This window comes from Dreissena polymorpha, chromosome 4 (genome assembly GCF_020536995.1).
Source record: "Dreissena polymorpha isolate Duluth1 chromosome 4, UMN_Dpol_1.0, whole genome shotgun sequence".
In the NCBI taxonomy this organism is placed as follows: domain Eukaryota; kingdom Metazoa; phylum Mollusca; class Bivalvia; order Myida; family Dreissenidae; genus Dreissena; species Dreissena polymorpha.
This window is the reverse complement of record NC_068358.1, coordinates 135024499-135052096: the sequence shown is the minus strand read 5'-3', so window position 1 is coordinate 135052096 and position 27598 is coordinate 135024499. Positions and strand designations below refer to the sequence as shown.

Genomic DNA, 27598 nt, shown 5'->3' with positions numbered 1-27598 from the left:
TTTTTTTACATTTGTCTTATTCAGTCTTAAAGCGTTAAAAATCTACATTTTCGTACAATATTTCAATGCCAAGAATACAATTCCGTTATTATTTGCTCATGATTTAGAAAATATTATTGTTTTAACCTTAAAAGACCTTGACCTTTAAATGACCTTGATGATGTTTTATTCAAACGTCAATAGCTATGGGAATTATATATTAAAGATTCAAAGCAAAACTTGTTAAATTTGATGATTATAATGTATGCCAAATGACGTTCAATGAACCAGGAAAATGGCTGCATAGCATATGTAGTCTTGGTTACCATGGTTACCAACACAATTTTAGACATTTGCTTTGGTTTAAAAGGAAGCTTGTACATATGGCTATATGATTAAGAGGTTAGTAATCACAACAAATGTAAAGCAATCGAATTAAAAAAGAAAATGATCTGTCAATACTCAAATTTTCGTATATTTTTCCATTTTGACCATGAAATGACCTTGACCTTGACCTTTGGTGACCTTGGTGATCTATTTGGTAGAAGCCCTATATCAATGGATTACTTCTTTCAGATATTGAAGTCAGTACATATAGGCGTTCAATAGACGTATTAAATTCATCTTCACTAGTAATTAAATCATAAAACGGCGGCCATCTTGGACGCCATCTTGTATTTCTACGCCCTCCAGCACTTTCGAGAAAAATGATATCTTGTTCTGAAATCTACAGACCCTGGCGAACATTTTGGTATATAAAACCCTCTGTTTATGAGTTGTGGCCAGTTAGATGTTATAAAGCTTAACAAATTTGCAGCAGTAATGTGTCACAGTGACCGTGATATTTGGTCATCATCCACTAAGACTTCCTGTGTCTTGTCTACAACTGGTCTTGGGTCACAGTGAACATTTTTGTATGGTCACCATACCGACTTGCCATGCCATAGCAGGATCTGGTCTTGTGACAAATGTGTCTCAGGAACCTTTTTAAATGGTCACCATGCCGACTTGTCATGCCATAACTTAACCTGGTCTTGTGAAATATTGTGTCGAAGGAACCATGATAAATGGTCAGCATGTAATTTCTAGAGCTAATTTTATCAAATGTGTCCCACAGTTGCAATGAGCTTGATGAATGGTCAAAATACAGAACCCATGGATGCATCCAGTTGCTTCACATGTACTATATACCTAAGCCTCGATCAAAGTGCAATTATTCGAAATTTGTCAAGATCAACTTGCAGCTTTTCACAATCTTTAATGTTGGGTACTTTTGAGTATAATTAAGTATCTTCTGTTAAGTTTTTAGAAATTCCAGAGACATCATCAGGTAAGTCATTGATAAAGCAGAGAAACAATATTGGAACATGACACTCCCTCAGGTATTCCTATTACAACAGTCATTAGTCCATGAAAAAAAGGATGAACCAATCCGCAAGCACTGTATCCTGTTATTTAAAAGTCTTTCACCCAGTTGAAAAGTTGACACACAATGTTGTTTTATTTTCAGCTTAAGCAGCAACAATTAATGAGATCCACAGTCAAAAGCTTTGGCGAAATCAAGATAAATAACATCTATTGGCAAGCCAAAATCTTGCAGATCTATCCAGTGATAAAAAAACAGATCTATCCAGTGATAAAAAAAATCTAGAATCGAACTTGAGATGGAATGTAATAAACCAATGGTTTGAAATTCGTTAAACAAACGTTTCCTCATATTATTTATACAAATGTCTATACCAAGTTTGTATGTTATTGACTGTTAAATATATATATACAGAGGGCATTTAGCACATATACGCTTTGATGTACACAAAATAAAGGTGTATTAATATGCTACAAAAATATGAAATACAAAATTAAAAATATAAATGTTTTTTTTTTAATGTTTGTGTGGTCTCTTTAAGGGATAACCAAGTAAATTATAAAAACGAGGGACGAAAATGAATTGATACGAAATTGTGGAGGGACGAAGCGTAACTCAAACCTAATCGATTAACTATTGAATCCGACGTGCGACAATCAAGCTCCACATAAACATGAAACTGGAACTATTTATCATTTATTGTCATGCTTGAAAATGGAAATTAGACCTGTTGGACAAGACTTTACAGATATCGGTAGAGGTAAAAAATTATTAAAGATAAGCTTAATAATAGAAACTGAAAATATATCTACTTGTAATGTTGTTGTTTTGTAAAGGTCGGTAACGATTTTATATCCACATTCTGATTGTATGAAGCCCGGAACAGGAAGGGTTTATTAAATTATTTGCTAGAACGTCAACTTATAATCCATCTCTCAGCTTTATAACCCAAAGTGTTGCTGAAAGTTGCAAATCGCCGTCCTTTGTCCAAAGGTGCAAAATTTGATCACCACTGAAAATGCATAGGAACTCTCATACTGTATAAACTTATCAATGTTTTCCTGTTGGCAGTGGCTAGTTGTACGGCCCCGTACAGCTAGACAATAGGCTAGCCATACGGCTCTATGCCTATAGCCTTTCCTATGGAGATTGTCTAGCCGTACGGCTTATATTTATTAAGTATAGAACTGTCATTCAGTGCTGTTAATCAGTAATAAGGTGATTTCTATTGATTGCTTTAATTGTTGTTTGGCGAAATAAATTAACATTTTCAAATCTCCCTTGTTTACACCCTTTATATACTATGCACGAATCAGATTTCCGACCACTACGGAACATAAACCAGACTGCAAATTCCGTGTCGACGATTATACAAGCTAGTTAAAAGGCTAGAACTTTCGGAATCTGCACGTAGATCAATAATTAATCAATATATTTATGTGTTATAACAGCTGTACGGCTAGACAATCTCCATAGGAAAGGCTTTACGTACAGAGCCGTACGGCTAGCCTATTGTCTAGCAGTACGGGGCCGTATGGCTAGCCTCTTGTCTAGCCGTACGGGGCCGTATGACTAGCCACTGTCTTTCCTGTTTAAGGCACATACTCATGCAAATGGTACCATTAAAGCAAGATAATTTATAAATGCCTTTTGATTTACTTTGTTATTTTTTCTGTATGCTCTATCCACCATATTGGGAAACCGTGGTTATGTTGCAGACAAAAAGTCGCGTACGATGTCGAACTGGTGTCGAACATTTACGCAGTTCCAAATTTTGAAATTGAAATAACAGCAAGAATAGTGGGTTGAAACATCATCATGGTTTTTAGGTTGCATGCATAGGATAACTTCCGTAGAGTGCCATTCAGGTCAATTAAATCAATTTAAATGTGTTTTGAAGTTTATTCATTGCTTTCCTTAATTGGTAACAAACCACATCTGTTTAGTGATGCGCACGAAATCTGTGCGCAAAACTGCGATTGTGTTTATGAAGGGGTGCATATGTACTCCCAGAGCTGCCATAGCAAAAAATATCAAAGGCTCTGGGAGTAAGTTTAAATGGACCAGGAATGCAAGGTTCAAACGTAGTTGCAATAATTTAACTCAGCTTTCTAACGCAAAGTGTTGCTGAGAGTTGCAATGCGCTGTCTATTGTCCTAAGATGCAAAATTTGATTCCCACTGCAAGGTCTAAGGAACACTCATGCTGCAAAAGCTTATCAAGGCACAAACTCATGCAAATGGTACCATTAAAGCAAGAAATAGTTTCTTTTCATTTACTTTGTTATTCTTTTGTACGCTCTTTCCACCATATCCACCTGGTTAAAGTTGGAAATTTGTGATGAACAATATCTAAATTTGGAGAAAATCTCTGTAAATGGTATGTGTGTAAAAGAAAGTTACAGTCTGCAAAAATTTGATATGAATGTATTACCACAAATAATTTCTATTTACTAAGTATTATTGTTCTAACACAGGTGTGCATATTGTTGTCATATTACAAAACTTGCATCTTTAAACAGGGGTCTATCGAGTGGGCGAAGTGGGCGATTTGTTCGCCCAGGGAATATTTATTTCACACATTAATTTCATGAAGGCAAAGTTACTTCTCCCCCTTTAAATGATTTGTTTGTTTCACACATTGACTGCTTAAAATCAATTTGATGTTAAGTATTGGACACAGGAGGATTCTCAGCCATAGGTTGCCCCATTTACAGGTCATGCAAAGTTGAACATTCAACTTAACAGTTGGGAGCTATTAGACATCTTAAAATTGTTCATAGATGATGCCTTGATTAATTGCCTTGGGCTGGCTACAAATAACTATGCTTAAGCAAAGTTAAATGGCCCGTTATAAAAAATAATACTCAAGATTGATCAAATAGGAAGAGGTAACCTAGCACTGGCAATAAATATAGGGCTCATTTATAGGTCAGATTAGGAATCTCTGCTGTAAAATGAGATTTCTAATGAATGTTTAATTTAAAACAAATATTTGTAACAAAATATGAATTTGATTTAATGTTGAATTGCTTAAAATTCATGTAACTAAGGAAGTAAAACGATTATGAACATTTCTGGTTTGTTACAATTGAAGTTTATTTGATACAACTGTTGAGGAAAAATAAGAAAAATGTATGTTTTATACACTTAACATGTCTTATTGTATAAAACAAGTGAAGAGTTGATTGAACGCTGAACAGAGACCATGTATCCTTTACGTTGCCGCAAAATATACTTACAACTATTAGATCAATGACGCAAATGTACCATTTCTCCCAAAGATGTTACCAATTCTCCCTTTTTTGGCTTTTGGGAGAAGGGACTTCTCCCTAAATTTTTAGCCTAGCTAGACCCCTGTCTTATTACCAGGGATTTCAATAGATTTTAAAAACCATGAGTCAATGACCCCTGGCAGGGTTCCCTCTGGGCTTTCAAAAGTTGTCGCCACTTACTTTCGCCAAATTAAAAAAGTTGTCGCCACACTGGGGCAACATTTGGGCAATGAAGATCATGTTATTATAATACCAAAAAAAATTAGCATTTACAGTATGTTAAAGGAATTGATTTAATAACAGTAGTATTTATAATAACAACACATTTAAAATTGTTCATTAAATAAAGGCACATTCAATCAGTTGTAACTCTTGTTGATTGACACCTTCTTAGCAGCCTGAATATGTTGCTGCAGTATTGGTGCTTCATAAGCTCTATGGTATTCTGAAAATACAAAAAGGGAGATATAATATTAATATTAAACTAATAATAATCAATTAATGTGTAGTTTATGAATAATATAAATGTGCTTAACTATGTTTACCTTTCTTAAAACAGTACATTCGGTAGTGAGTGAATTGATAAGTGATGAGGATATAAAGAGTTCACACAGCATAGATTGTGTGTTGGAAATCATATTGAAGGAAATAAAATTCTGATAAACAACTGTCTTTGTTTGGTTTTTGTTTGTTAGCTGGTGAATGTTAGGGAGGGGAACGTTTGCATTTTGAATGAGTCTCAAAATTAGCAGAATCTAATGTTCACTTTTTAAAAGTCGTTTTACACTCTGAACTTACCATTTTGACGAGTGAAACAGAAATATGTCACCGTTTAAATAGAACCAATACATGTAAAATGTTTTACTATTTTCTATAATTACACCCGATTTTTCTAAAAACAATCGATTCTTACCTTTTTGATTGTCATTGTTGTCAATTTAATGGTCTTGAATCTGCTTCGAACACTGTGACAAACACTTCACATTTAAGCGCAAAGTCGGCATATTTCAATATTGCCTTATCTCTGATGCAATAAAACTGCCGACCAATTAAGATAACTTGCAACAACACTCCAGATAATCGCAATTATCACCATAACATGGCACTTTGCGGTAGTATGCAGTCAGCTCCACGCTCCATTGAAAACAGCTGTATCGCTTACATCATGGAAATCTATAATATTACGACTGCCGTAAAGCGGCTGGTAAACACAGCGTCTTTTGGCATTTTAAGAAAATATAAATGCAGAAAAATGACGATTTTTTTAAAATCGCCATTTACGAAATTTTGTCGCCAGATTTTTTATTTTGTCGCAATTGGCGCCAATGGCGATCGACAGCGGGAACCCTGCCCTGGACTGAAATTTTGAGGAGTCAAATTGAAAAATGCTGGGGTCAATTTCGAAGCGCGTTTATTGTGTTTTTGTCTGTATTATTCATGTTTTTTTGATAAACATATGCTCAAAGAGTAACACAATATCTTAAAAAGTTATACTGCTTTATTAAATAACAATACCATGATACATAACACAACATTTTTTAATGGCAGGCCTTGAAGAATTTTTCCAGAGCCACTCGCCCTGCAGGGCCAGTAGGCCTGACAATCCACTCGCCCTTCACTTTAATTTACTCGCCCTGCCTTTAAAAAAAAAATATATCTATATTTAAAGTTATGATCAACCAGAACCTTTTTGTTAACTTTTTGTTTATTAATAATATTTTTTCTGTTTATTTAATTACATATAAGAAGTATTATAATTAACCAGTTATTTTTTTATTGATATTTACATTAAAGGGATCTTTTCACGCATTGGTAAATTGACAAAATTGAAAAAAGTTGTTTCAGATTCGTAAGTTTTCGTTTTAGTTATGATATTTGTGAGGAAACAGTAATACTGAACATTAACCATGCTCTAATATAGCCATTATATGCATCTTTTGACGATTTTAAAACCTAAAAATTATAAAGCGTTGCAACGCGAAACGATTGAAAAATTTGGAGAGTTCTGTTTTTGTCGTTAAATTTTGTGAAACTACGAAGATTGCTTATATAAGGTATAAAATACGTCAAGAATGTGCACTCGGCGGAATAGCTCAGTAGGCTTAAGCGTTTTTACTTCAGGACTCTGGCAGGACTCCAGGGGTCACTGGTTCGAAACCTGCTCCGGGCAATGTTCTTTTCCTTTTTTTAATTTTTTTCTTGATTTTTTACTGGAGCTTTTATGATCCAATGTTTACATTTATCAATATAAAGCATTTAATGAATAAGTTAAAAAAAATGCCAAAATCTGTGAAAAGGCCCCTTTAAAATGAAATTTTATACTTCACGGAATGACCAAGATATTTAACTGTTTTTTTTTTCACTTTTAATCGATTAGCTTAGAGCACTTACACCTACGAAAAGAGCGCAGCCGATTTCGATAATTATTTTAACTGTGCCTGTGAGGTCATTTTTCATTGTCAAAACGAAAGTGCAGATTCTTTGTGTACTTAACCTTTCTTTTTTTTCGAAAAATTGTTTGCAATTTGTATCGATGTGGAAGGAGTTCTGGAACTGAATTTATATTTCTCAACTTGAAAAACAGCACTCGCCCGGTCGGTCGAGTATTTAACAAACTACTCGCCCGACCGTCATCTTCACTCGCATATGCGAGCGGTCGAGTGGATTCTTCGAGGCCTGAATGGTACACAAAGATAATGACAAAACATAATTAATTTGTACGAACAATATCCACATTAAGTTTTTCATTTCACAACTTTTATTATTTCTATCACTATATATTGTTTATTTGTAAAAACAATAAATGCTCATTAAAATCTACTTCATCATAACACATTTAAGTCTTTTAACACATTTAAGTAATTTAAGATATATGGTAGAACCTTTTCATCACATATTAATCGTCATTATATTATCATCATCCCCATGATAGCTTTTGTAACAAAACACAATATAAATGCATGGAACATCCAGTATATCTATTACTGTTTATCCGAATACTGTACACGTCCGAAATATGTACACTTAAGAATGCCTTCCCTGTAGTAGTTTAAATTTAATAATCCAAATTTTCATTCTTGTTTTCTGGTTTAACAAACCTTATCAAATGTTTGTTAAATCCAATTAATGCTTTCTCCATTATTGAATCACCATTACTTGTAATTTGGATTGCCAGCTTTGAATTAAATGCAGGTTATAATTTAATTTACAATACGTCAGCGATTTACAATGTTGAAAGTCATGAGGTAGAAATTTAATTCTTCTCGGATAATTTATATATAATCGAAGTTATGTGTTTTCTCAATGTTTATGTGTAGTATTATGACTTGTTAGTATAAAAAAAAAATAACTGGTATTCCAGTTTATATAAGATATATAGGTGTTACTCGTAATTATTGGTAGATTAACAAACTGACAAAACTCGCTGGACTGAATAGTGGATCTACGTAATAAATAGACCTTTGATCAATTTAGTTTTTTCTTTATTTTTGCCGACTTTCTTTAACCTTGCCGTCTGCAAAGTCTGCAAAAACCTCTGCAATTATCGGATGGTCAATCAATTATCACGTAATCAACGCTGCTAATTACCCAGTTAGTGCGCACACACTATTTAGTCGGTGACATGTGTATTGGAAGAGATGAGATAAGATAAACAACGCCCGGGGTATTCTCTCGATTATAGACCGAGTTTCAAATTCTGATACATTAATTTCAATGAGAAGCACAGCGGGATTTATTACCATGGAACTCGATATGTTAACTGACTGACGCACAGGTCTAATTTTCGATGCGTCAAAATGACGCACAGCAGAAAAAAGGGTTGCGTCAAAAACAAGTCATTTTAATTTGCTCGCGTCAAAACGCAGGATTCTGCGTCTGTTGAAATCCCTGTATTACATATCTTACTTCCATTAGTATAATTATGTTATGTATATTTGTTGAAGATCAAAACAAAATCAGACCATATTTACTAGTCTAACACAAAATCAGATCTGCATTTGGCATGTCAGAGTTATCTTGAGTGAATTTTAATAAACATTATTTAATACTACACCACATAAATCTTGTGACAGTTTAAATATGAATCTTTACCTCTTAATATTTAAATCCTTCCTTTATCTGACACATTAACACATTAAAAAATATATATATTTCCCCATAACCTTTTAGATATTCTATTTTAAAAATTGACTCACAATTTGTTTTTGTGTTTGGTAATTATAATTTATTGGAAGTGTAGACTAGTGATCTCCATTTGTAAACAATATTGACAATACGAATAAAAAGGAAAATCCAAATGCAATGCCTATCTTAATATTGACTGTATCAATGTGGAAATAAAATGTGCACTTTTATTGTTTAATACAAAACAACAACAAAAGTGTTTTTCAAATTGTATTTTTTGCTCTTAATAAGGTAGAAATATGCATTTTTGGCTCAAAGAGCAGTAGAAATAGGCCTTACACATGTATTATAATATACATTAAAAACTTTCTGTAAGCATATCATTATACATTTATTTTAATGGCATTGCATTGGACTATCCACATCTGCATTTAAACCACGTATTCAAAATTATTATAATTCCTCGCCTGAGGTGGAGGGATATAGTTTAAGTGTTGTCTGTCAGTTCGTCCGTCTGTTACAAACTTTTTAGAGCTATTTCTCAGAAACTATATAAGATTTCAACATGAAACTTCATTAGGTGTATATAGATATAAATGAGGAGAAGGCATGGGATATAAATTCAAAAAATGTTTTGTTTGGATATGAAATACTTTAAACTAACCATCTCTATCATATAAGATGTATAAAGTCAGATTAATTCATCAACATGGACGACATTGTGATTTATCTGTATAATCTCAAGATATTTCGTGGTCATGTATTATTTGTGATGTTTTAGCAAAGGATGTGCCTTTATCTTTAAATCCATGAGTATCAACTGCAAACAAAATATTACATTATAATAGTGATGATATTGTATAGTTACATGTACATATAGTTATACAATATTGCTAGTTTAAAGTGGCATGGAATTTCTATATGCTAATAACTGTACTCTGTGGATACTGATCTGATCAAACCAAATAATAGATTTCAAGTAATTTAAAACACTGAATACAAATGTTGTTAACATTTTTAGCTCACCTGAGCACAATGCGCTCATGGTGAGCTTTTGTGATTGCCTTTTGTCTGTCGTCTGTCGTGCGCCATCAACATTTGCCTTGTGAACACTCTAGAGGCCACATTTATTGTCTGATCTTCATGAAATTTGGTCAGAACATTGGTTCCATTGATACCTCGACTGAGTTCGAAACTGGGTCAAGCATGGTCAAAAACAATGTCACTAGGTCAAAAAAAAGAAAAACCTTGTGAACACTGTAGAAGTCACATTTGATGCCCAATCTTCATGTAACTTTGTCAAAATGTTTGTCTAAATGATATGTTAGTTGATTCAAAAATGGTTCCGGTCCGTTGAAAAACCATGGCCGCCAGGGGGCGGGGCAGTATTCCTTATATGGCTATAGAGAAACCTTGCGAACACTCTAGAAGTCACAATTTTTGCCCAATCATCATGAAACTTGGTCAAAACATTGGTTGCATTGATATCTCGGACAAGTTCGAAAATGGTCCAGATCGGTGAAAAAACATGGCTGCCAGGAGAAGATTGGTCTGTATGATTTCTTGGATGAGTTCGAAAATGGTTACGTTTGCTTGAAAAACGTGGCTGCCAAGGGGCCGGGCATTTTTCCTTATATGGCTATATATGGCTATAGTAAAACCTTGTGAACACTCTAGAGGCCACATTTATTGTCCAATCTTCATGAAATTTGGTCAGAAGATTGGTCTCAACGATATCTTGTATGAGTTCAAAAATGGTTATCAGGGCTTTCCTTAGACCTCAAATCTCAGAAGTCAAGGACTCTTGGAACCATATTTTCAAGAGTCAAAATCAAACTTCTAAGAGTCCTAATAAAAATGTCGTTGGCGTCTTACACACACTTTCAGAGTTACTACCGATTCCGAATTCGAAAAGGTTTCTCTGCGACATTTTCCGAATGCACAAGCACAATTACACTTTGCACAATTACACTTTATCCAATAACTTTGTTTGACCATTTCGTGTGGCTATTAAATTAAGAATGAAATACAAAATGTGAAAAAAAAACATTTTCGCTGGCTATCACAAAAAAAACAGCATACGAGTGGTACCTAAACACAATAGCCAATATAAATCAGTAAACTATAAAAGGAAATTATTTCTACTCGCCGATAAAGGTGCCTCCGTATTTAATCCCATCAAAAATTCCGACGCCCTGTAATTATTTAATGTGCCATCTTCACTGAAGACGTGCGAAAAACACGCCGTTTTCTATGCCTTCTCAAACGGTCAATTATTACGCCTACATGTATTTTGTAATCAATTTGCTCATGCAAAAATTGTCACTTTGCCACAAGGTCAGTTATATCGGTTCTATAGTTATTTTTAGCAACTTTGATGCAAAGCGTGTAATTTGACGTTGAAGACAGTACATATGCCAGCATAATTTTCGCGCGTCTTTGAACTGAGCAATCGTGAAGTAAAACAGTGATGGGTGCATTCAGCTTTGGAAATACATTCTGACATACTCTGGAAATATCTCAAAATATGCTTTATGGTGTTCTGTGGATATGGATGTTATTATTTTATATTGAATATTATTAAAACTGACGCGGATGAGTCCATTCTGTTTTGGTGGGTTTATAGTTCTTCTTAAATGCTCTGAGCTTTTATGAGTACATACGTACAGCTCAGAGGGTCAATAGCTGGGAGTTGGATTATTGCAACTAGGTGGGTTTAATACACGTCTTTTCCGCAAACAGCTGATAACAAACGCTATGATATATAATGGAAAGTGAATACACACGTCATCGAACCAGCAGTGTTTTAATTGGTCAATACTAGATTTTTCAATTAACCAAACTCCGCCTACTGGGTGGACTTGTGCTTCGATGATTGGAAACGGGCGTTACCGATTAGCGTGTACTAAATGAGATACTCCGCCCCGAGCCAATTATCACTTAGTCTTAACAACTTTTGATCTCGTTGACGCAAGTCGGTATATTCACTCGGGTCAAATGTGATGCATGACGTAATTTTCTCAAGAGTCAAAAAGGGGTCTTCTGTAATTTTCAAGCGTCAAAACCTGGGAGCTCGGGTCAAAGGGAAGCCCTAGTTATGTTTGCTTGAAAAACATGGCTGCCAAGGGGCGGAGCATTTTTCCATATATGGCTATAGTAAAACCTTGTTTACACTCTTGAGGCCACATTTAATGTCCGATCTTCATGAAACTTGGAAAGAAGTTTCATCCCAATAATATGTTGGATGAGTTCAAGTTGATGCCAGTTGGTTGAAAAACATGGCCGCCAGGGGTCGGGGCATTTTTCCTTAAATGGCTATAGTAAAACCTTGTTAGCACTTTAGAGGCCACATTTATTGTCCAATCTTCATGAAATTTGGTCAGAAGATTGGTCTCAATGATATCCTGGATGAGTTTGAAAATGGTTACGTTTGCTTGAAAAACATGGCTGCCAAGGGGCGGGTCATTTTTCCTTATAAAGCTTTATATGGCTATAGTAAAAACTTGTTAACACTCTAGAGGCCATAATTTATTGTCCAATCCTAATGAAACTTGGTCAGAAGATTTATCCGAATAATTTCTTGGACGAATGATGCCAGTTGGTTGAAAAACATTGCCGCCAGGTGGCGGGGCATTTTTCCTTATATGGCTATAGTAAAACCTTGTTAACACTCTAGAGGCCACATTTATGTTCCAATCATCATGAAACTTGGTCTGAAGATTTGTCCCAATGATATCTTGGACAAGTTCGAAAATGGTTCCGGTTGCTTTAAAAACATGGCCACCAGGGGGCGGGGCATTTTTTCTTATATGGCTATATATATATTGCTTTTGTAAAACCTAATGTTAATACTCTAGAGGTCACATTTATTGTCCGATCTTCATGAAAGATGGTCAGAAGATTTGTCCCAATGATGTGTTGGATGAGTTTGAAAATGGTTCCTGTTGGTTGAAAAGCATGGCAGCCAAGGTGGCGGGGCATTTTTCCTTATATAGCTATAGTAAAACTTGTTAACACCCTATAGAAGCCACATTTATTGTCCGATCATCATGAAACTTGGTCATCAGATTTGTCCCAAGTATATCTTGGACATGAATGAAAATGGTTCAGGTTGCTTGAAAAACATGGCCACCAGGGGGCGGGGCATTTTTCCTAATATGGCTATACGTGTACATGTATATGGCTTTTGTAAAACCTTGTTAACACTCTAGAGGCCACATTAATTGTTCGATCTTCATGAAACTTTGTCAGAAGATTCATCCTAATTATATCTTGGACAAGTTTGAAAATGGTTTGGGTTAGTTGAAAAACATGGCCACCAGGGGGCGGGGCATTTTTTCTTATATGGCTATAGTAAAACCTTGTTTACACTCTAGTTAAATATTCTCGAAGTTTAATGTAGTAATATTAATTTTGCAGAAAATTACTTAAAGGAGAAAACACTGTTCATGGCATTTTTAGCTCACCTGAGCACAACATGCGCATGGTGAGCTTTTGTGATCACTTTTTGTCCGTTGTCCGTTGTGCGGCGTCAACATTTGCCTTGTTAACTCTCTAGAGTCCACATTTATTGTCCAATCTTCATGAAATTTGGTCAAAAGATTGGTTTCAATGATATCTTGGATGAGTTCGAAAATGGTTACGTTTGCTTGAAAAACATGGCCGCCAAGGGGCGGGGCATTTTTCCTTATATGGCTATATATGGCTATAGTAAAATCTTGTTAACACTCTAGAGGCCACATTTATAGTCCGATCTTCATGAAACTCGGTCAGAAGATTCATCCCAGTAATATCTTGGACGAGTTCAAAAATGATGCCGGTTGGTTGAAAAACATGGCCACCACGGGGGCGGGGCTATTTTCCTTACATGTATATGGCTATAGTAAAACCTTGTTAACACCCTATAGGTCACATTTATTTTCCGATCATCATGAAACTTGGTCAGAAGATTTGTCCCAATGATATCTTGGATGAATTTGAAAATGGTTTTGGTTGCTTTAAAAACATGGCAACCAGGGGCGGGGGATTTTTCCTTATATGGCTATTATATAATATGGCTATAGTAAAACCTTGTTAACACTCTAGAGGCCAATCTTCATGACATTTGGTCAGAAGATTGGTCTCAATGATATCTTTGATGAGTTTGAAAATAATTATGTTTGCTTGAAAAAAATGGCTTCCATGGGGCGGGGCATTTTTCCTTATATGGCTATAGTAAAATCTTGTTAACACTCTAGAGGCCACATTTACTGTCCGATCTTCATGAAACTTGGTCAGAAGATTTATCCCGATAATATCTTGGAAGAGATCAAAAATGATGCCGGTTGGTTGAAAAACATGGCTGCCAGGGGGCGGGGCATTTTTCCTTAAATTGCTATAGTAAAACCTTGTTATCACTCTAGAGGCCACATTTATTTTCTGATGTTCGTGAAACTTGGTCAGAAGATTTGTCCCAATAATATCTTGTTATCTCAGGTTAGCAACTTTGGGCCTTTCAGGCCCTCTTGTTTTAGTTAGAATAGACATAAAATTAATCTGTTTTAATGTAGGCATTTTAAAATTCTTCAATAACTATTTTTAATTGCATTTTGTATAATTTAAATCTCAATGTCTAACATGGTACTTGACTATGTTCTTAAAACAACTTCATTTGATTATCACGATTTAATTTTAAGATTAAATTTTCTTTAAAAATAATATTTATGGATACATGTTCATATTTTGTCAAATAATTGGATGTTTTGAAGAAATCACATAGACAATACAATGTTACGGCAGAAGTTTTAAGCGTCCTCTTTACAAATTGACAATTTTCCAACTTTTTGACACATGCAGATTTCAAAACAAAGTAGATTGAAAATACCACTTAAGACAAAGACATGCTGTATAGTGACAGTAAGTTGTAATATTATCACAACGAACATGCTCCATTCCATTTGATGACGTTTAATCAATCGGCGTTACTTGACGCTTGAATACGTACATAGTTTACATGAGCTTCTCAAAGACCTCCACTTAGAAAGCAGACTGGCTAAAACTCTATCGAATAGAGGTATGCATATAAATGTTTACATCATCTATATAAATATATATCATAAGTGACTACATCTCTTTGTTTATGGGTATTTATTATTATCCCCACGCTTTTTGAAAAGCGTGGGGATATTGTGGTTATCTCCGCCGCCCGTCTGTCTGTCTGTTTGTCTGTCCGTCCTGGCCACTATCTCCTCCTACACTATAAGCACTAGAACCTTGAAACTTACACACATGGTAGCTATGAGCATATGTGCGAACCTGCACTATTTGGAATTTTGATCTGACCCCTGGGTCAAAAGTTATGGGGGTTGGGGTGGGGCAGGGTCAGAGATTTTTACTCATTTTTAGGTTATTTTACATTATAACTTCTTCATTTCTACACCAATTCACTTCAAATTGATACTGAACCTCTCTTATGACAATACTGTCAATCTCAACTATGCATGGCCCCATTACCAATCCTGGGGCGCCCCGCCCACATAGGCCACGCCCACCCAAAATTGCAGTTTTACTATAATTTCTTCATTTCTACACCGATTCACTTCAAATTGATGCAAAACCTTTCTTATGACAATACGGTCAATCTCAGCTATGCATGGCCCCATTACCAACCCTGGGGCGCCACGCCCACATAGGCCACACCCACCCAAAATTGCCGTTTACTATAATTTCTTCATTCCTACACCGAATCACTTCAAATTGATACTGAACCTCTCTTATGACAATACGGTTAATCTCAACTATGCATGGCTCCATTACCAACCCTGGGGCGCCCCGTCCACAAAGGCCACGCCCACCGGAAATTGCCTTTTACTATAATTTCTTCATTTTTACAATGATTAACTTCAAATTGATACTGAACCTCTTTTATGACAATACAGTCAATTTCAACTATGCATGGCCCCATTACCAACCCTTGGGCGCCCCGCTCACATAGGCCACGCCCACCCAAAATTGCAGTTTTACTTTAATTTCCTCATTTCTAAACCAATTTACTTCAAATTGATACTGAACCTCTCTTATGACAATATGGTCGATCTCAACTATGTATGGCCCCATTACCAACCCTGGGGCACTCCGCCCACATAGGCCACGCCCATCCAAATTTGCCTTTTACTATAATTTCTTCATTTCTACACCAATTCACTTCTAATTGATACTGAACCTCTCTTATGACAATATGGTCAATCTCAACTATGCATGGCCCCATTACCAACCCTGGGGCGCCCCTGGATCAAACATGCGGCATGGGGATACGCGTCGGCCTCTGCCGTGCCATTTTTAGTTATCATTTAAATTTGATTTAAATTTAAAGCAATACAAACTTGAAACTATGTTATAATTTGGCGGTTTTGTTATTTTGTGTTAAACAGACATATAAACTAAACCTGCATGTCTATTAAAACAGTGGTGATGCTTTTATGTAGTAATAGTCTCATTATTATACTGGTTTTATGTCTGTTCCTTAAATCCTATTTTTAAGTTAAGCAAGTTAAGGCATTTAATTATTTTAAACTTAAAGTGAAGATTTTAAAATTTGAAACTGTCAGTGTCATACATATGTGTAAGTTTACATATACATAGACAACAAAAGTGAATTACAGTATAACTTTGCATCAAAATATTAAAAAGAACATGTTTAGTAAAAAAAGGCGTAATTATTAGATTTAGATGTTGTTAGTGCAACAGACCTTGAAAGCTCATGTGACTATAAAGTATGTGATGCAGTGCTCCAGCTAGGCCTAAATCGAAGGGCGTCCCCCCCTGCCCTCCTGAACCTCCACCCTGCCCCTCCTAGGGCCCCCCTGCCCTTAAAAAAAATTATTTAATTTTTTTTTTTTTTTTACAAATGATGATTAATAAGCTTCTTATAACAATACATTGCTTTTTAATGTATTCCTTATTGTAGACATTATATTTAAATTGTTAAATAATAATGGGAACAATATATTCTAACAATTATTAATAACATAAATGAATATGCAAGACTGGAGGAAGCATTCCAGAAACACCCGCGCACTGAAAAGTGCCCTTTTGACAAAATACTGCGTGTCCAAAGTGCCCTTTTGACAAAAAAGCCCCCCTGCCCTTTTCAAATCCTAGCTGGAGCACTGTGATGTATCATGTCAATGAATATGCAGTTATAATGATGGACGCAAAATTATTGTGTTGTCTTAAAATGTACAAACAATGCATAATTTGTTTGCCATCATTTAAAATACATATTTTGTTTTGCTAGTTATATTTTTTTGGTGGGGGGGTATGGTTTGCTAAATTCAACATTATTTCAAAACCTACTCACATTTTGTGGGTAGTATGTATGGGGCGCATACACTGTCAGGAAATGGTCAATATGAACCCTGGTCTGGGAAAACTGGGCTAAATGCATGTGTTATACCCGATGAGCTAATCAGGGAGGACATTTTGTGCATAAACTAGATTTTCACTGTGAAGAGATTTCCTTTAAACAAAAAAGCTATAAATGTGAAAAGTGTTGTCCCTGGTTAGCCTGTGCAGACTGCACAGGCTTGTATGGTATGACTTTTTATGCACATGCATTAAGCCCTGTTTTCCTTGAGAAAGGCTCATTAATGTATTATAAAGATACACAATTGTCGTTTGTGGGCTTTACAGATTGATTAAAATATTGACAAATCAGACATCACGGGTATTTATTTAGGGTTAGTCAAATAATATGGTACAGTGGTATTATCCATCAATAACTTGGTGCAATATTTTTTAAAGGAAAATAAAAAAATAAAAGTGCAGCTATAAATTTACTGTCAATTCTCCACTCAGTATTTCTGTATTCTTGTGAATACATTCAATGCCACTCACATAAAAATCAACATGAAACGAATCCATTGTTCCAATTGCAAAAGAAACAAAATATACGGTAAAAAAACAAACCAAATAATGAGTAAAAAATCACGCACTAAAATTGTTGTAAAAACAGAATGTCAATTTCATTTATACCAGAACATATGACATAAAATTGAAAGTGTATGGGGTCATTAACTTATGCCATTAGCTCCCTAAAAACAAAGAGAGTTGCCAGCAGCACGTTATCAAATAATCACCCTATATGTATCTTAGTCAAATATGAAATCTTTTATTGGCTAAATATGGCTCAGACTGTATAATTTCCCAGTTGTTCCTGATGAAATATTGATCGGCACTCGCTATAGTGCTATAGTAACGGGGAGGTCGAACGTTGTGTTGAGGCATTGATTGCTAAGAGACTGATAAAAATAGATTTGTCACCCAAGCTCTACATCTGCATCTCAGGTTTTCCTGGCACTTTAGGAATAATGAGTTGAAGCCTTTTAGCTTTACATGTATAGTGCGCCACCAGTAGTAAGTGCTTTCCGTAATACCTCGAGCAAAAATACTGTTAACCAGAATCACTTGTCAGACACAAATGATCATTGATTTTTGTTGACCTTGGAAGTAAATATTAAACAAATGTTAACGTCCGAAGTACGACATTAGGCATTATTAAAAAAATCCACAAATTTTCGATACATGGAGTGCACTTGATTTTACAAATACAGGAAACTTCATGTCTACAAAATGAAATGAGCCCTTACTGCCCAAAATATTTAATAAATATTAATTAGTTAATGCCATTTTCTAAACAATAGCCACATTTTAACATTAACAAGAAATAAAGACACCAAATAAACTGGATAACAACATGGTACAATACATATTTTGCTTGCTACAGGTCATTTTGTTCAAATGGTATATTTCATGATTTTTATATTGCTTTGAAATTTTGCACTTTTTCAGTACACTTTACTGAAACCAGGATTTATTTGCTCTTGTTTACCAAGTGTTTTGAGCTGGGAAATAGTTTAAGCTTCCTTCAAACAAGTTATAACACTGGACATTTGTCATGTGTGTTAAAATGTGTCAAGGTTTGTTCATTTTAGCTGCAGCCGTTTAGACAGCACTACCCTGACACTTTCATAGGAAAGCCATGCTTTATGCAGCCTTAGACTTTAATGAGTGTCTGGGGACACCTGGCTTTGCATTTGAAACAATTGCAAAAGTGGTCTGTTCACAGAAATGTCAAGCATTGTTAATATGTCTTTGGATCCAGTTCAATATCAACCCATAATTGCTTTTAAAGGGACCTTTTCAGGTTTTGGTAAATTGATAAAATAAAAAAAATGCTTTCAGATTTGCAAATTTTCGTTGTAGTTATGATATTTGCGAGGAAACAGTAATACTGCACATTTACCATGCTCTAAAATATCCATTATATGCATTTTTTGACGATTTTAAAAACCTGAAAATTATCATCATGCTACGTGAAAGGATTGAATAATTTGGAGATTTCTGTTGTTGTCATTACATTTTGTGACACTTCAAGGATTGCTTATTTAAAGTATAAAATACATAGCTTAATGTATGAGCATGGATGGCCTAGACTAAGTGGTTTTATAATTAAACTCTAGGGGTCAGTGGTTCGAGCCCATTTTAGGGTTACTTTTTTTCTTTCTTTAATTTTTATGCCCCCGGTAGAGTGGCATATAGCAGTCGCACTGTCTGTCCATCTGTCTGTCCGTCACACTTTTGCGTTTAGGTTTCGAAAAATGCTAATAACTTCTATGTCCCTTCAGATGTTACCTTCATATTTGGAGTGCATGTGTATATGGACAAGGCCTTTTCATATGCACACAATTTTTTACCCCTTTGACCTTGAACTTGAACTTAGGGTTTGCGTTAAGGTTTCAAAATCTGCGTTAAGGTTTCGACAAAGCATTTTTAGGGGGGCATTCATTATGTCTTCCGATGGAGACAGCTCTTGTTTTATTGTGTTTTTACTGGGGCTTTTTAGATCCAATGTTTACATTTATCAATGTAAAGCATTTAATGACAAACTTCAATACATGCCAAATCTGTGAAAAGGTCCCTTTAAGAACATATGTTTTCATGTGGTTACTTTTGTCATAATTATACCTTGGTTGAATACTTTCATATTATTATAATGTCATGAAATAAAATCCTTATGTAAAAAAATGCATCCTTGGTTAGATTTCACTATATATATATTGTCATGTACGAAGATCTTCTATAAATAGGCATTATACCATAGAACAATTCATTAAAAATCATGCTATTTTTCTAATGAAGGGCTTGTGCACTATACCAAATAATTTTTATAAATTGTTTTACATGGCTATTATGTAAGGACAATAAATACTGGGGAAATATATCAGCTCACTGAAGGGTGGTGTTTAATTAGTTAATGGCTAATGTATACATTGAATCATAACAATTAGTGATCAATTAAATGGTTTATGAGTATAATAGGTTGAGGCTACCTGTTGTCAAATAACAGTAAGTACCTTATATTATTTCCGTGCATCGACATACCATTTTGGTGTTGAGTAACTACTTTTAATTAGTTATCAGAAGATCGCTCTTTCCATTCAAATCCAGTAATGGACCAGAATTAAGCTGGTTGGGCTATACAATAACCCTAAGGACTTCAAACTAGTTATTTATGTCAGGTCTCGATTCAAGTCCAGTAATGGGCTACAATGTCTTAGCTTTCCACATGAACATGTTCTGGTTGTGCTATACAGTACCCTTGGGGACTTTAAACTAGTAATTTATGGCAGGTTTCACACCAGTGATTGACACGTCAGTATTGATTGATTTACATGCGACTTGATGGATAAATAATTGATAGTGAAGTTGAACTGTCTGTCACAGTTTTACATACATGTATAGCAGTCATTGAGCATTGTGCTGGAATGTGTCACAGCATTTTCCAGTATTGAAATAGGAACCTACATGTGTTGTGACATTTCTTAGATGTTTAGCATCAACTGGTGTGGATTGGGTTTTTTTGGTGTGTTGGAAGAAAGTGATGTTTGGATTTTACTGGTTAATTATGTCTGTCATGAAAATTATTTTACCAAGCGGTAAATTATTAGTACTGGTAATACATTTTTGAAACTGGAACATAATTTATTAGCTCGGCTGTTTTCGGAGAAAACCCAAGGTCATAGCCAGCTCATCGTGTCCGTTGTCGTGTCGTCCGCGTCGTGCTAAAACCTTTACATTTTGTCATGATTTTGAACATTGGCTCTAAAATCAAAGTGCTTCAAACTACAACTTTGAAACCTAGTAGGTAGCTGCACCTAGATTAGTTATACATGCCACACCCATTTTTGGGTCACTAGGTCAAAGGTCAAGGTCACTGTGACCTCTAAAAAAAATATAATCTGACAAGCTTTCATTTATTCACAACTGCACCCGCAGCCGAGCGTGGCACCCGTTATGCGGTGCTCTTGTTAAAATATGTATTTTCATGATAGAGTTCATTCATATATGGTGTATATAACTTCATTGTCTTGAATTTTGCTGTGGTTAAGTTCAAGTACTTAACATTATTGTAAAACATTGCCCATGTTTTTTGCTTTTTTGTTGATTTCAAGACATGAACAGTTCGGAGATATATATAAAAGGACTAGTTGTGTTTTTTTGCATTATAAATGAAGACGTGCTTTTTACCAGTATAAAAGTAAAATTTACCAAAAACGCAAGCTTTTGTATTGATTATTTTATAAAATCACAGTTAAAAAAAAAAATGCACATTGCGTTTTATATGGGCACATTTAACACTTTGCATGTTGTTTTTCTCAAAAGTCTTGCACCCATTCATTTCTAAAACGTTCTCTTCCTAAATAAATAAAATGATAAAGGCGCTTAAACAATTGTTTGTATACATTTTTCTCAGATTATGTAAATACGTCCATTAGTCAGTTAATTATTGGTCACAGCTTAGTGGAACTGAATAATTCCTAATGTTTCATGCAGGCATAAGGTTTAGATTGTCACTGATAGAGTGCTGTGCTATTGCGGGATATGACAATGTTCTGTGTGGAAAATACTGGGAAATAAAAAATCCTGCTGTATGTAGCCTGATGGTAATACTGCAGAGTAGCCTGATTTTGTGTTTCCATAGGGAATGCTGTGTGTGGTGATGGGGATTTCTCCAAAAAGTAGTGTAGTAAAGATGTATCAATAATTGCTAAAAACAGTGACATCTGTGTTATAGGACATGCTATAAACCAAAATCATGGCCACAGACAAACAAGAAGTTGAAGCCTTTTTAGAAACAAAAGGAACTGATGAAATTGATGGCCGCCCAGGTAATTTTGCAAGTTATCTCCCATGTTAATAATTGACTGCAATGCTAACTGTAGTCTGTAGTTATCTCCAGTGTTAACAATTCCCTGCAAATGCTAACTCTTGTTCTCTCCCATGTTAGTAATACCCTGCAAATGCTAACTCCAAACTGCCTGTTTAATGTTGTTCATTGACAGAAAAAATAAGTATTGTGCATTGTGAAATGGCTGCTTGTAAAATAGCTCTTGTGCATTAGACCATACCAAGCTGTCTTTGTATTATTAGAAATTTGCCATAGTTGCATGCCATTTGAGTCTGGCATCTTCCTTGATGGTTTTAGTAATTGTCATAGAAACCATCTGAATTGTAATAGTTTCCATAGTCAAATTGTGTGTCTTTCTATAAATTATGTAAGGTTATACAGCTTTTATTGTTATAGCTCAAAATAACCTTTATAAGTATTCATCAGTGTTTATTTAATTGAAAAAAATACTTTGTCTAATAAAAATCAAACAAATTCATCTATCAGTATCAAGTGATTTTTGTTGTATTTGACTGCTGTTTTTGGTGAGACTGCTTGCTAAAAGATTGATATGGTAGACACAACTGTCAAGTGTATGTGTAAGTATGCTTTAGAGCTTGTCCAGACTAAACTATCAATTTAATTAAAAATAACTTACCACACATTTTGAAATAATTACATGATGTGACACCTGCCTCCTACCCTAAAGATCAAAGTACTAAGAGATCAAAGTTCAAATGTGGTCATTAAAGGGGCCTTTTCACAGATTTTGGTATGTTTTGAAGTTTGTCATTAAATGCTTTATATTGATAAATGTAAACATTAAATTTTAAAAGCTCCAGTAAAAAATCAAAAATAAAATTTAAAAAAGGAAAAAAAAAGTAGCCCGCAGCAGGGCTCGAACCAGTGACCCCCGGAATCATGAAGTAAAAACGCATAAGCCAACTGAGCTATCCTATCAAGCATTCATGAGATGCGTATTTTATACCTTTTTATACAACAGAACTCTCCAAATAATTCAATCATTTCGCATTGCAACGCTTTATAATTTTTAGGTTTTTAAATCGTCAAAAGATGCATATAATGGCTATATTAGACTAAGGCAAATGTTCAGTAATACTGTTTTCTCACAAATATCATAACTAAACCGAAAATTTGCAAATCTGAAACAACTGTTTTCAATTTTGTCAATTTACCAAACCGTGAAAAGATCCCTTTAAAAAGCTCTTCCAAACTCTTAACATTGTCATTCATCATGCAATTTTAAAATAACTTGCCACAAATGTCCACCACAGAAGACTGTGTGTAGGTTATAGCACCCTTCTCATCTCAATGGTCAAAGACACACATTATAGGTCCAAGGTCAAATTTAGGGACTGGTTACTTTGTCATTGGTCATGTAGATTTTTAGCTCACCTGTAACCATTTTGATCATCTGTTTGTGTGTACATACTTGTGTTAACATTATATTTTAACCCTTTGCATGCTGGTTAATTTGTCATCTGCTAAAATGTCGTCTGCTGAATTTCTAAAATTAGCATTTTCTTCGATTTTTTTCAAAGAATACTATCAGAATAGCAAACAGTTTGGATCCAGATGAGACGCCACGTTCTGTGGTGTCTCATCTGGATCCAAACTGTTTGCAAAAGCCTTCAAAATTCGGTTCCAGCACAGTAAGGGTTAAATCCTTTTTGTTCTAAACTCCTTGACAGTTTGTAATGATACTTTGCACCAATGCCCCTTAGATGACTATTTAGAAAAGTGCTTCAATTACTTGTTTATTCCATTGCAAATGTTGGTTAGCAAAGCTTTTAATAGACTTGCAAGATGAAAACTCTAATATTTGATGTTAAACATCATTCTATTGGTTCTCTCTTTTTGCTTGTGATTGTATATAATGACCATTAAAAAAATCTCTTGAAGTTCCAACGCAAAAAGGTTCGGTATTTGTTGTGTAAAAAAAAGTTAGTCCTCTTACAAGTTTGTTTTTAAATTTATATATGCCCCCAGACGTAAAAATTGTCCCCATTCTTGGGGTAAGTGTTTCCCTTATACTTCTTTGAAAAATATATGTGTTTGGTATTTTATATGAAATATAATGTGATGTAAACAAAATTAACTTAATGTAAAAAATTATAGTAGGTGATATAATGTTGGAAATGTGTCTTTTAAAAGTAAAAAATCAATTCAAACTTAGTGTTCTTTCAGTGAGACAGGTAGTTGAAGAATTGCTCTCAAACCCAGAGCTCCAAATAAGGATTTGTGAAATTAGTAACGGTACTGCCACTGACAGAAAGAAAAGGAGTAACGCTGAAAATCCATAAGTACCTGTACTACCATATCCAAAAATACAGGTAGTACTGTACTACCCATGTTCATGTATATTGAAGGGTGTATAACTGACTTTACAGAAACATTTGCAGCAATTATAATTAATATATTTAGCATTATTATACAAATAAAACTACACATTTAAACGAATGACTAAATACTATTTCTTCATTTTTTCTTGACAAGAAAACACAAGTAAGCTAAGTAAATGAACGCTAATGTCACTGTCTCATTTCAAAAGAATGTTGCTTTAGAAGTTAACTGCAAAGTTGCAAAGTAGCCACGGATGCAATCAAATTGTTTAATATCGGGGCGACAATGTCTTTTTCTGGGTTGACGTATTGAATATCAGGATAGTTAGACGACCGTATGTAGCCATTATATGACAACAAAGTGTTTTTTTGAAACCACAAGTTAGCCGGCCTTCCCTTGCGCGCAGACATATTGTTTTTGACGGGTTTACAAGTTACTGGAAATCACGCGACAGAATAGACAATAATATCGGAACCCAGTCTACAACTTTTCGGTAATTTAATTAAACAAAAAGCGCCGTTAGGTTAGAGACCAACAAATCACGCCGCGCTGACGCGGACGTATTGGTACGGCCAGAATGTCTTCGTAAATGCGTAAAAGGTATATTAAAGTCGTAATTGTACGTCAAGTTTATAAAAATAAATGCGTAAACCTTCATGAAAAAGCCGTATTTACGGCTGTACGGCCCTTATCTGGAGCTCTGCAAACCTTTTATAATGAAGTATACAATCATACTCGAGTGTTACCAAATGACCACTTTGTTACAAGATTGTGACTTTGTTTCCCCATTTTTGTGATTCTGTGGCCATTTCTGACAATTGGGATGACAGCAAGAATCATGCTAAAGTAACACAGGTATAATTGATTACAATTGTTTACTCATTGATTTCTATGATTGCTGTTTGTTATCATAACAAGTAAACAAAAACTTAATTGCCAAGACCAAGGAAAACATCCACCAGCAGTCAATATTGTTTAATTATTGACATTTATATTGGGACACAACAAAATGTTCATTCAATGTAGTTCATAATTGTTTTTGCTTTCTTGTTAAAAAATAAATTGACTGCAACAAACATTATGTGGAACGTAGATGCAAGTCAATAATATTATTATGCCCCCCTTCGAAGAAGAGGGGGTATATTGTTTTGCACATGTTGGTCCGTCCGTATGTCTGTCCGTCCGTATGTCCGTCCGTCCACAAGATGGTTTCCGGATGATAACTCAAGAACGCTTAGGCCTAGGATCATGAAACTTCACAGGTACATGGATCATGACTCGCAGATGATCCCCATTGATTTTCAGGTCAAAGGTCAAGGTCACGGTGACCCGAAATAGTAAAATGGTTTCCGGATGATCACTCAAGAACGCTTATGCCTAGGATGTTGAAACTTCATAGGTACATTGATCATGACTCGCAGATAACCCCTATTGATTTTCAGGTCACTAGATCAAAGGTCAAGGTCACAGTGACCCGAAATAGTAAAATGGTTTCCGGATGATTACTCAATAACGCTTATGCCTTGGATCATGAAACTTCATAGGTACATTGATCATGACTCGCAGATGACCCCTATTGATTTTCAGGTCACTAGGTCAAAGGTCAAGGTCACGGTGACCCGAAATAGTAAGTAATCTCACAATGGCTGCCACTACAATTGACAGCCCATATGGGGGGGCATGCATGTTTTACAAACAGCCCTTGTATTTATTTAAATTTCTGATAACACACATCTAGATTATGTTTTTGTAGCATGTTTGCTTCAAGTCAATAACATCAATGTTCTAAAGGTTATACTTAATGCAAAAGCTTGTCCGACCCAGAGGTTTCATGTTACTGTCTAATTGCTTTTTGGTCAGTCTCAATGTTAACTTTAAAAAATAAGAAATTATAAATTTTCTTTGAGATCATATAATTATGATATAAAATGATAAAAAATGATTCATAACCAAAAAAGGTTATGTTGAGATTGTTAAATATACATGTATTTTCTTTCCATTTTGTTCTAAGAATCAGAAACATATTTAAAGGAACAAAATTAAGTTACTTAAATTGTGTAAAGTTTAGTGACAAATTAAACAATATTTGGTAATTTTATATTGAACATTTCATCCCCTGAACATTATAATGCCTATATTTGGGCAATTCCAGCTTGCTCATTGTCAGCAAGGCATTCATCTGGCTATATATAGTTATTGTTCACATATCCATGTTCATTTTTTTCACACAGTATTATTAACAACACCAATTGAAATTCAAATTAATAGAATTGTAGATGAATTGTAAAAAAAATGTTACAATAACATGACTGTACTTTAACACTCATACATTCTTTAGTTGTAAGACAGTCCAGTGTTGCAAAATTCCTCTTAGTCAGTATTGATCAACTTATGGGATGACAAAGTTCACTACCCAATGTGGCAGCAGTAGAATGTTGACTTCTTAGAAAGTCTGTCCATAATATCTTGCTGTCATGCACATTGATACAATGCTTCCTAAGTTCTGTCAATATTAAAAGAATGTTAGTTTTGCTTTGAATGTGCTGATGATGTGTTTCTGGTATTGCAATATTTATTATAAATGAGCCGTCTCTAGGGTAACTGAGCTTAATGCATGTGCGTAAAGTATTGTGCCAGCGTTACAGTGATATACATATAAAATATAATTTCTCTGGGCATAGCTTTAGCTGTTCGTTCGGTATGTTAATGCTTTCTTTGTAAATTATTCGTGCAACTACTACAGCATGGTTTCTTTAGTATAAATGATCAGGATAATGTTAGCTGTTAGGTTACAAATGCCCTATTTATTCTTTTCCTAGACAGCAAATGCACATTTAAGACTTTCAAAAGACTGCTGTCTGGTTGCAACATTAATGTAAGGTCATACAAATTGAATTCCATGTTCAGCGTCCACTTGAATGTTTGAAAGGAACCAATATGGCTGCAATAATCAAACATCTTGTCAATTAATTGTTTTTCTTTACAACATTCATGGCAATGGTATTTTGTGTTTATCTATTAATATTTATCATCATGAACATACATAACTAAAATAAAGCATATTTTATCTGTAATATGACTAGAACCAGTAATAGTGTTATTTAAAAAAAACTTAAAAACACTCAAGAACCAAGCTGAACACATCATCATAAGTATGAGTGTTTACAAACCATAATATAACAAACCGAAACAAATTCTATGCATTTTTTAATGTTAATACAAAAACAGGCATACACAATACATTTACTAAAGACAAAATATAAAGAAATTCTAGTTATAATTA

The 27598-nt window shown here is 34.7% G+C and overlaps 1 protein-coding gene across 10 annotated transcripts in view; it reads left to right on the top strand.

Annotated features, from left to right (window-relative positions):
* The first annotated feature begins 107 nt into the window (after positions 1-107).
* Positions 108-27598, top strand: part of LOC127876686 (phospholipid-transporting ATPase IA-like) — a 110674-nt gene continuing 83183 nt past the window's right edge. For 3 of the 10 annotated variants that reach the window (XM_052422086.1, XM_052422087.1, XM_052422089.1), the window contains exons 1-2: positions 108-2105; positions 21859-21952. In XM_052422086.1, the coding sequence (XP_052278046.1) occupies positions 21880-21952 (73 nt within the window). In that variant the 5' untranslated portion in view covers positions 108-2105; positions 21859-21879. Of the gene's footprint in view, positions 2106-21858; positions 21953-24159; positions 24306-27598 lie in introns of those variants that run through there. The other 7 variants (XR_008048028.1, XM_052422085.1, XM_052422080.1 and 4 more) reach the window with 5 other exon arrangements.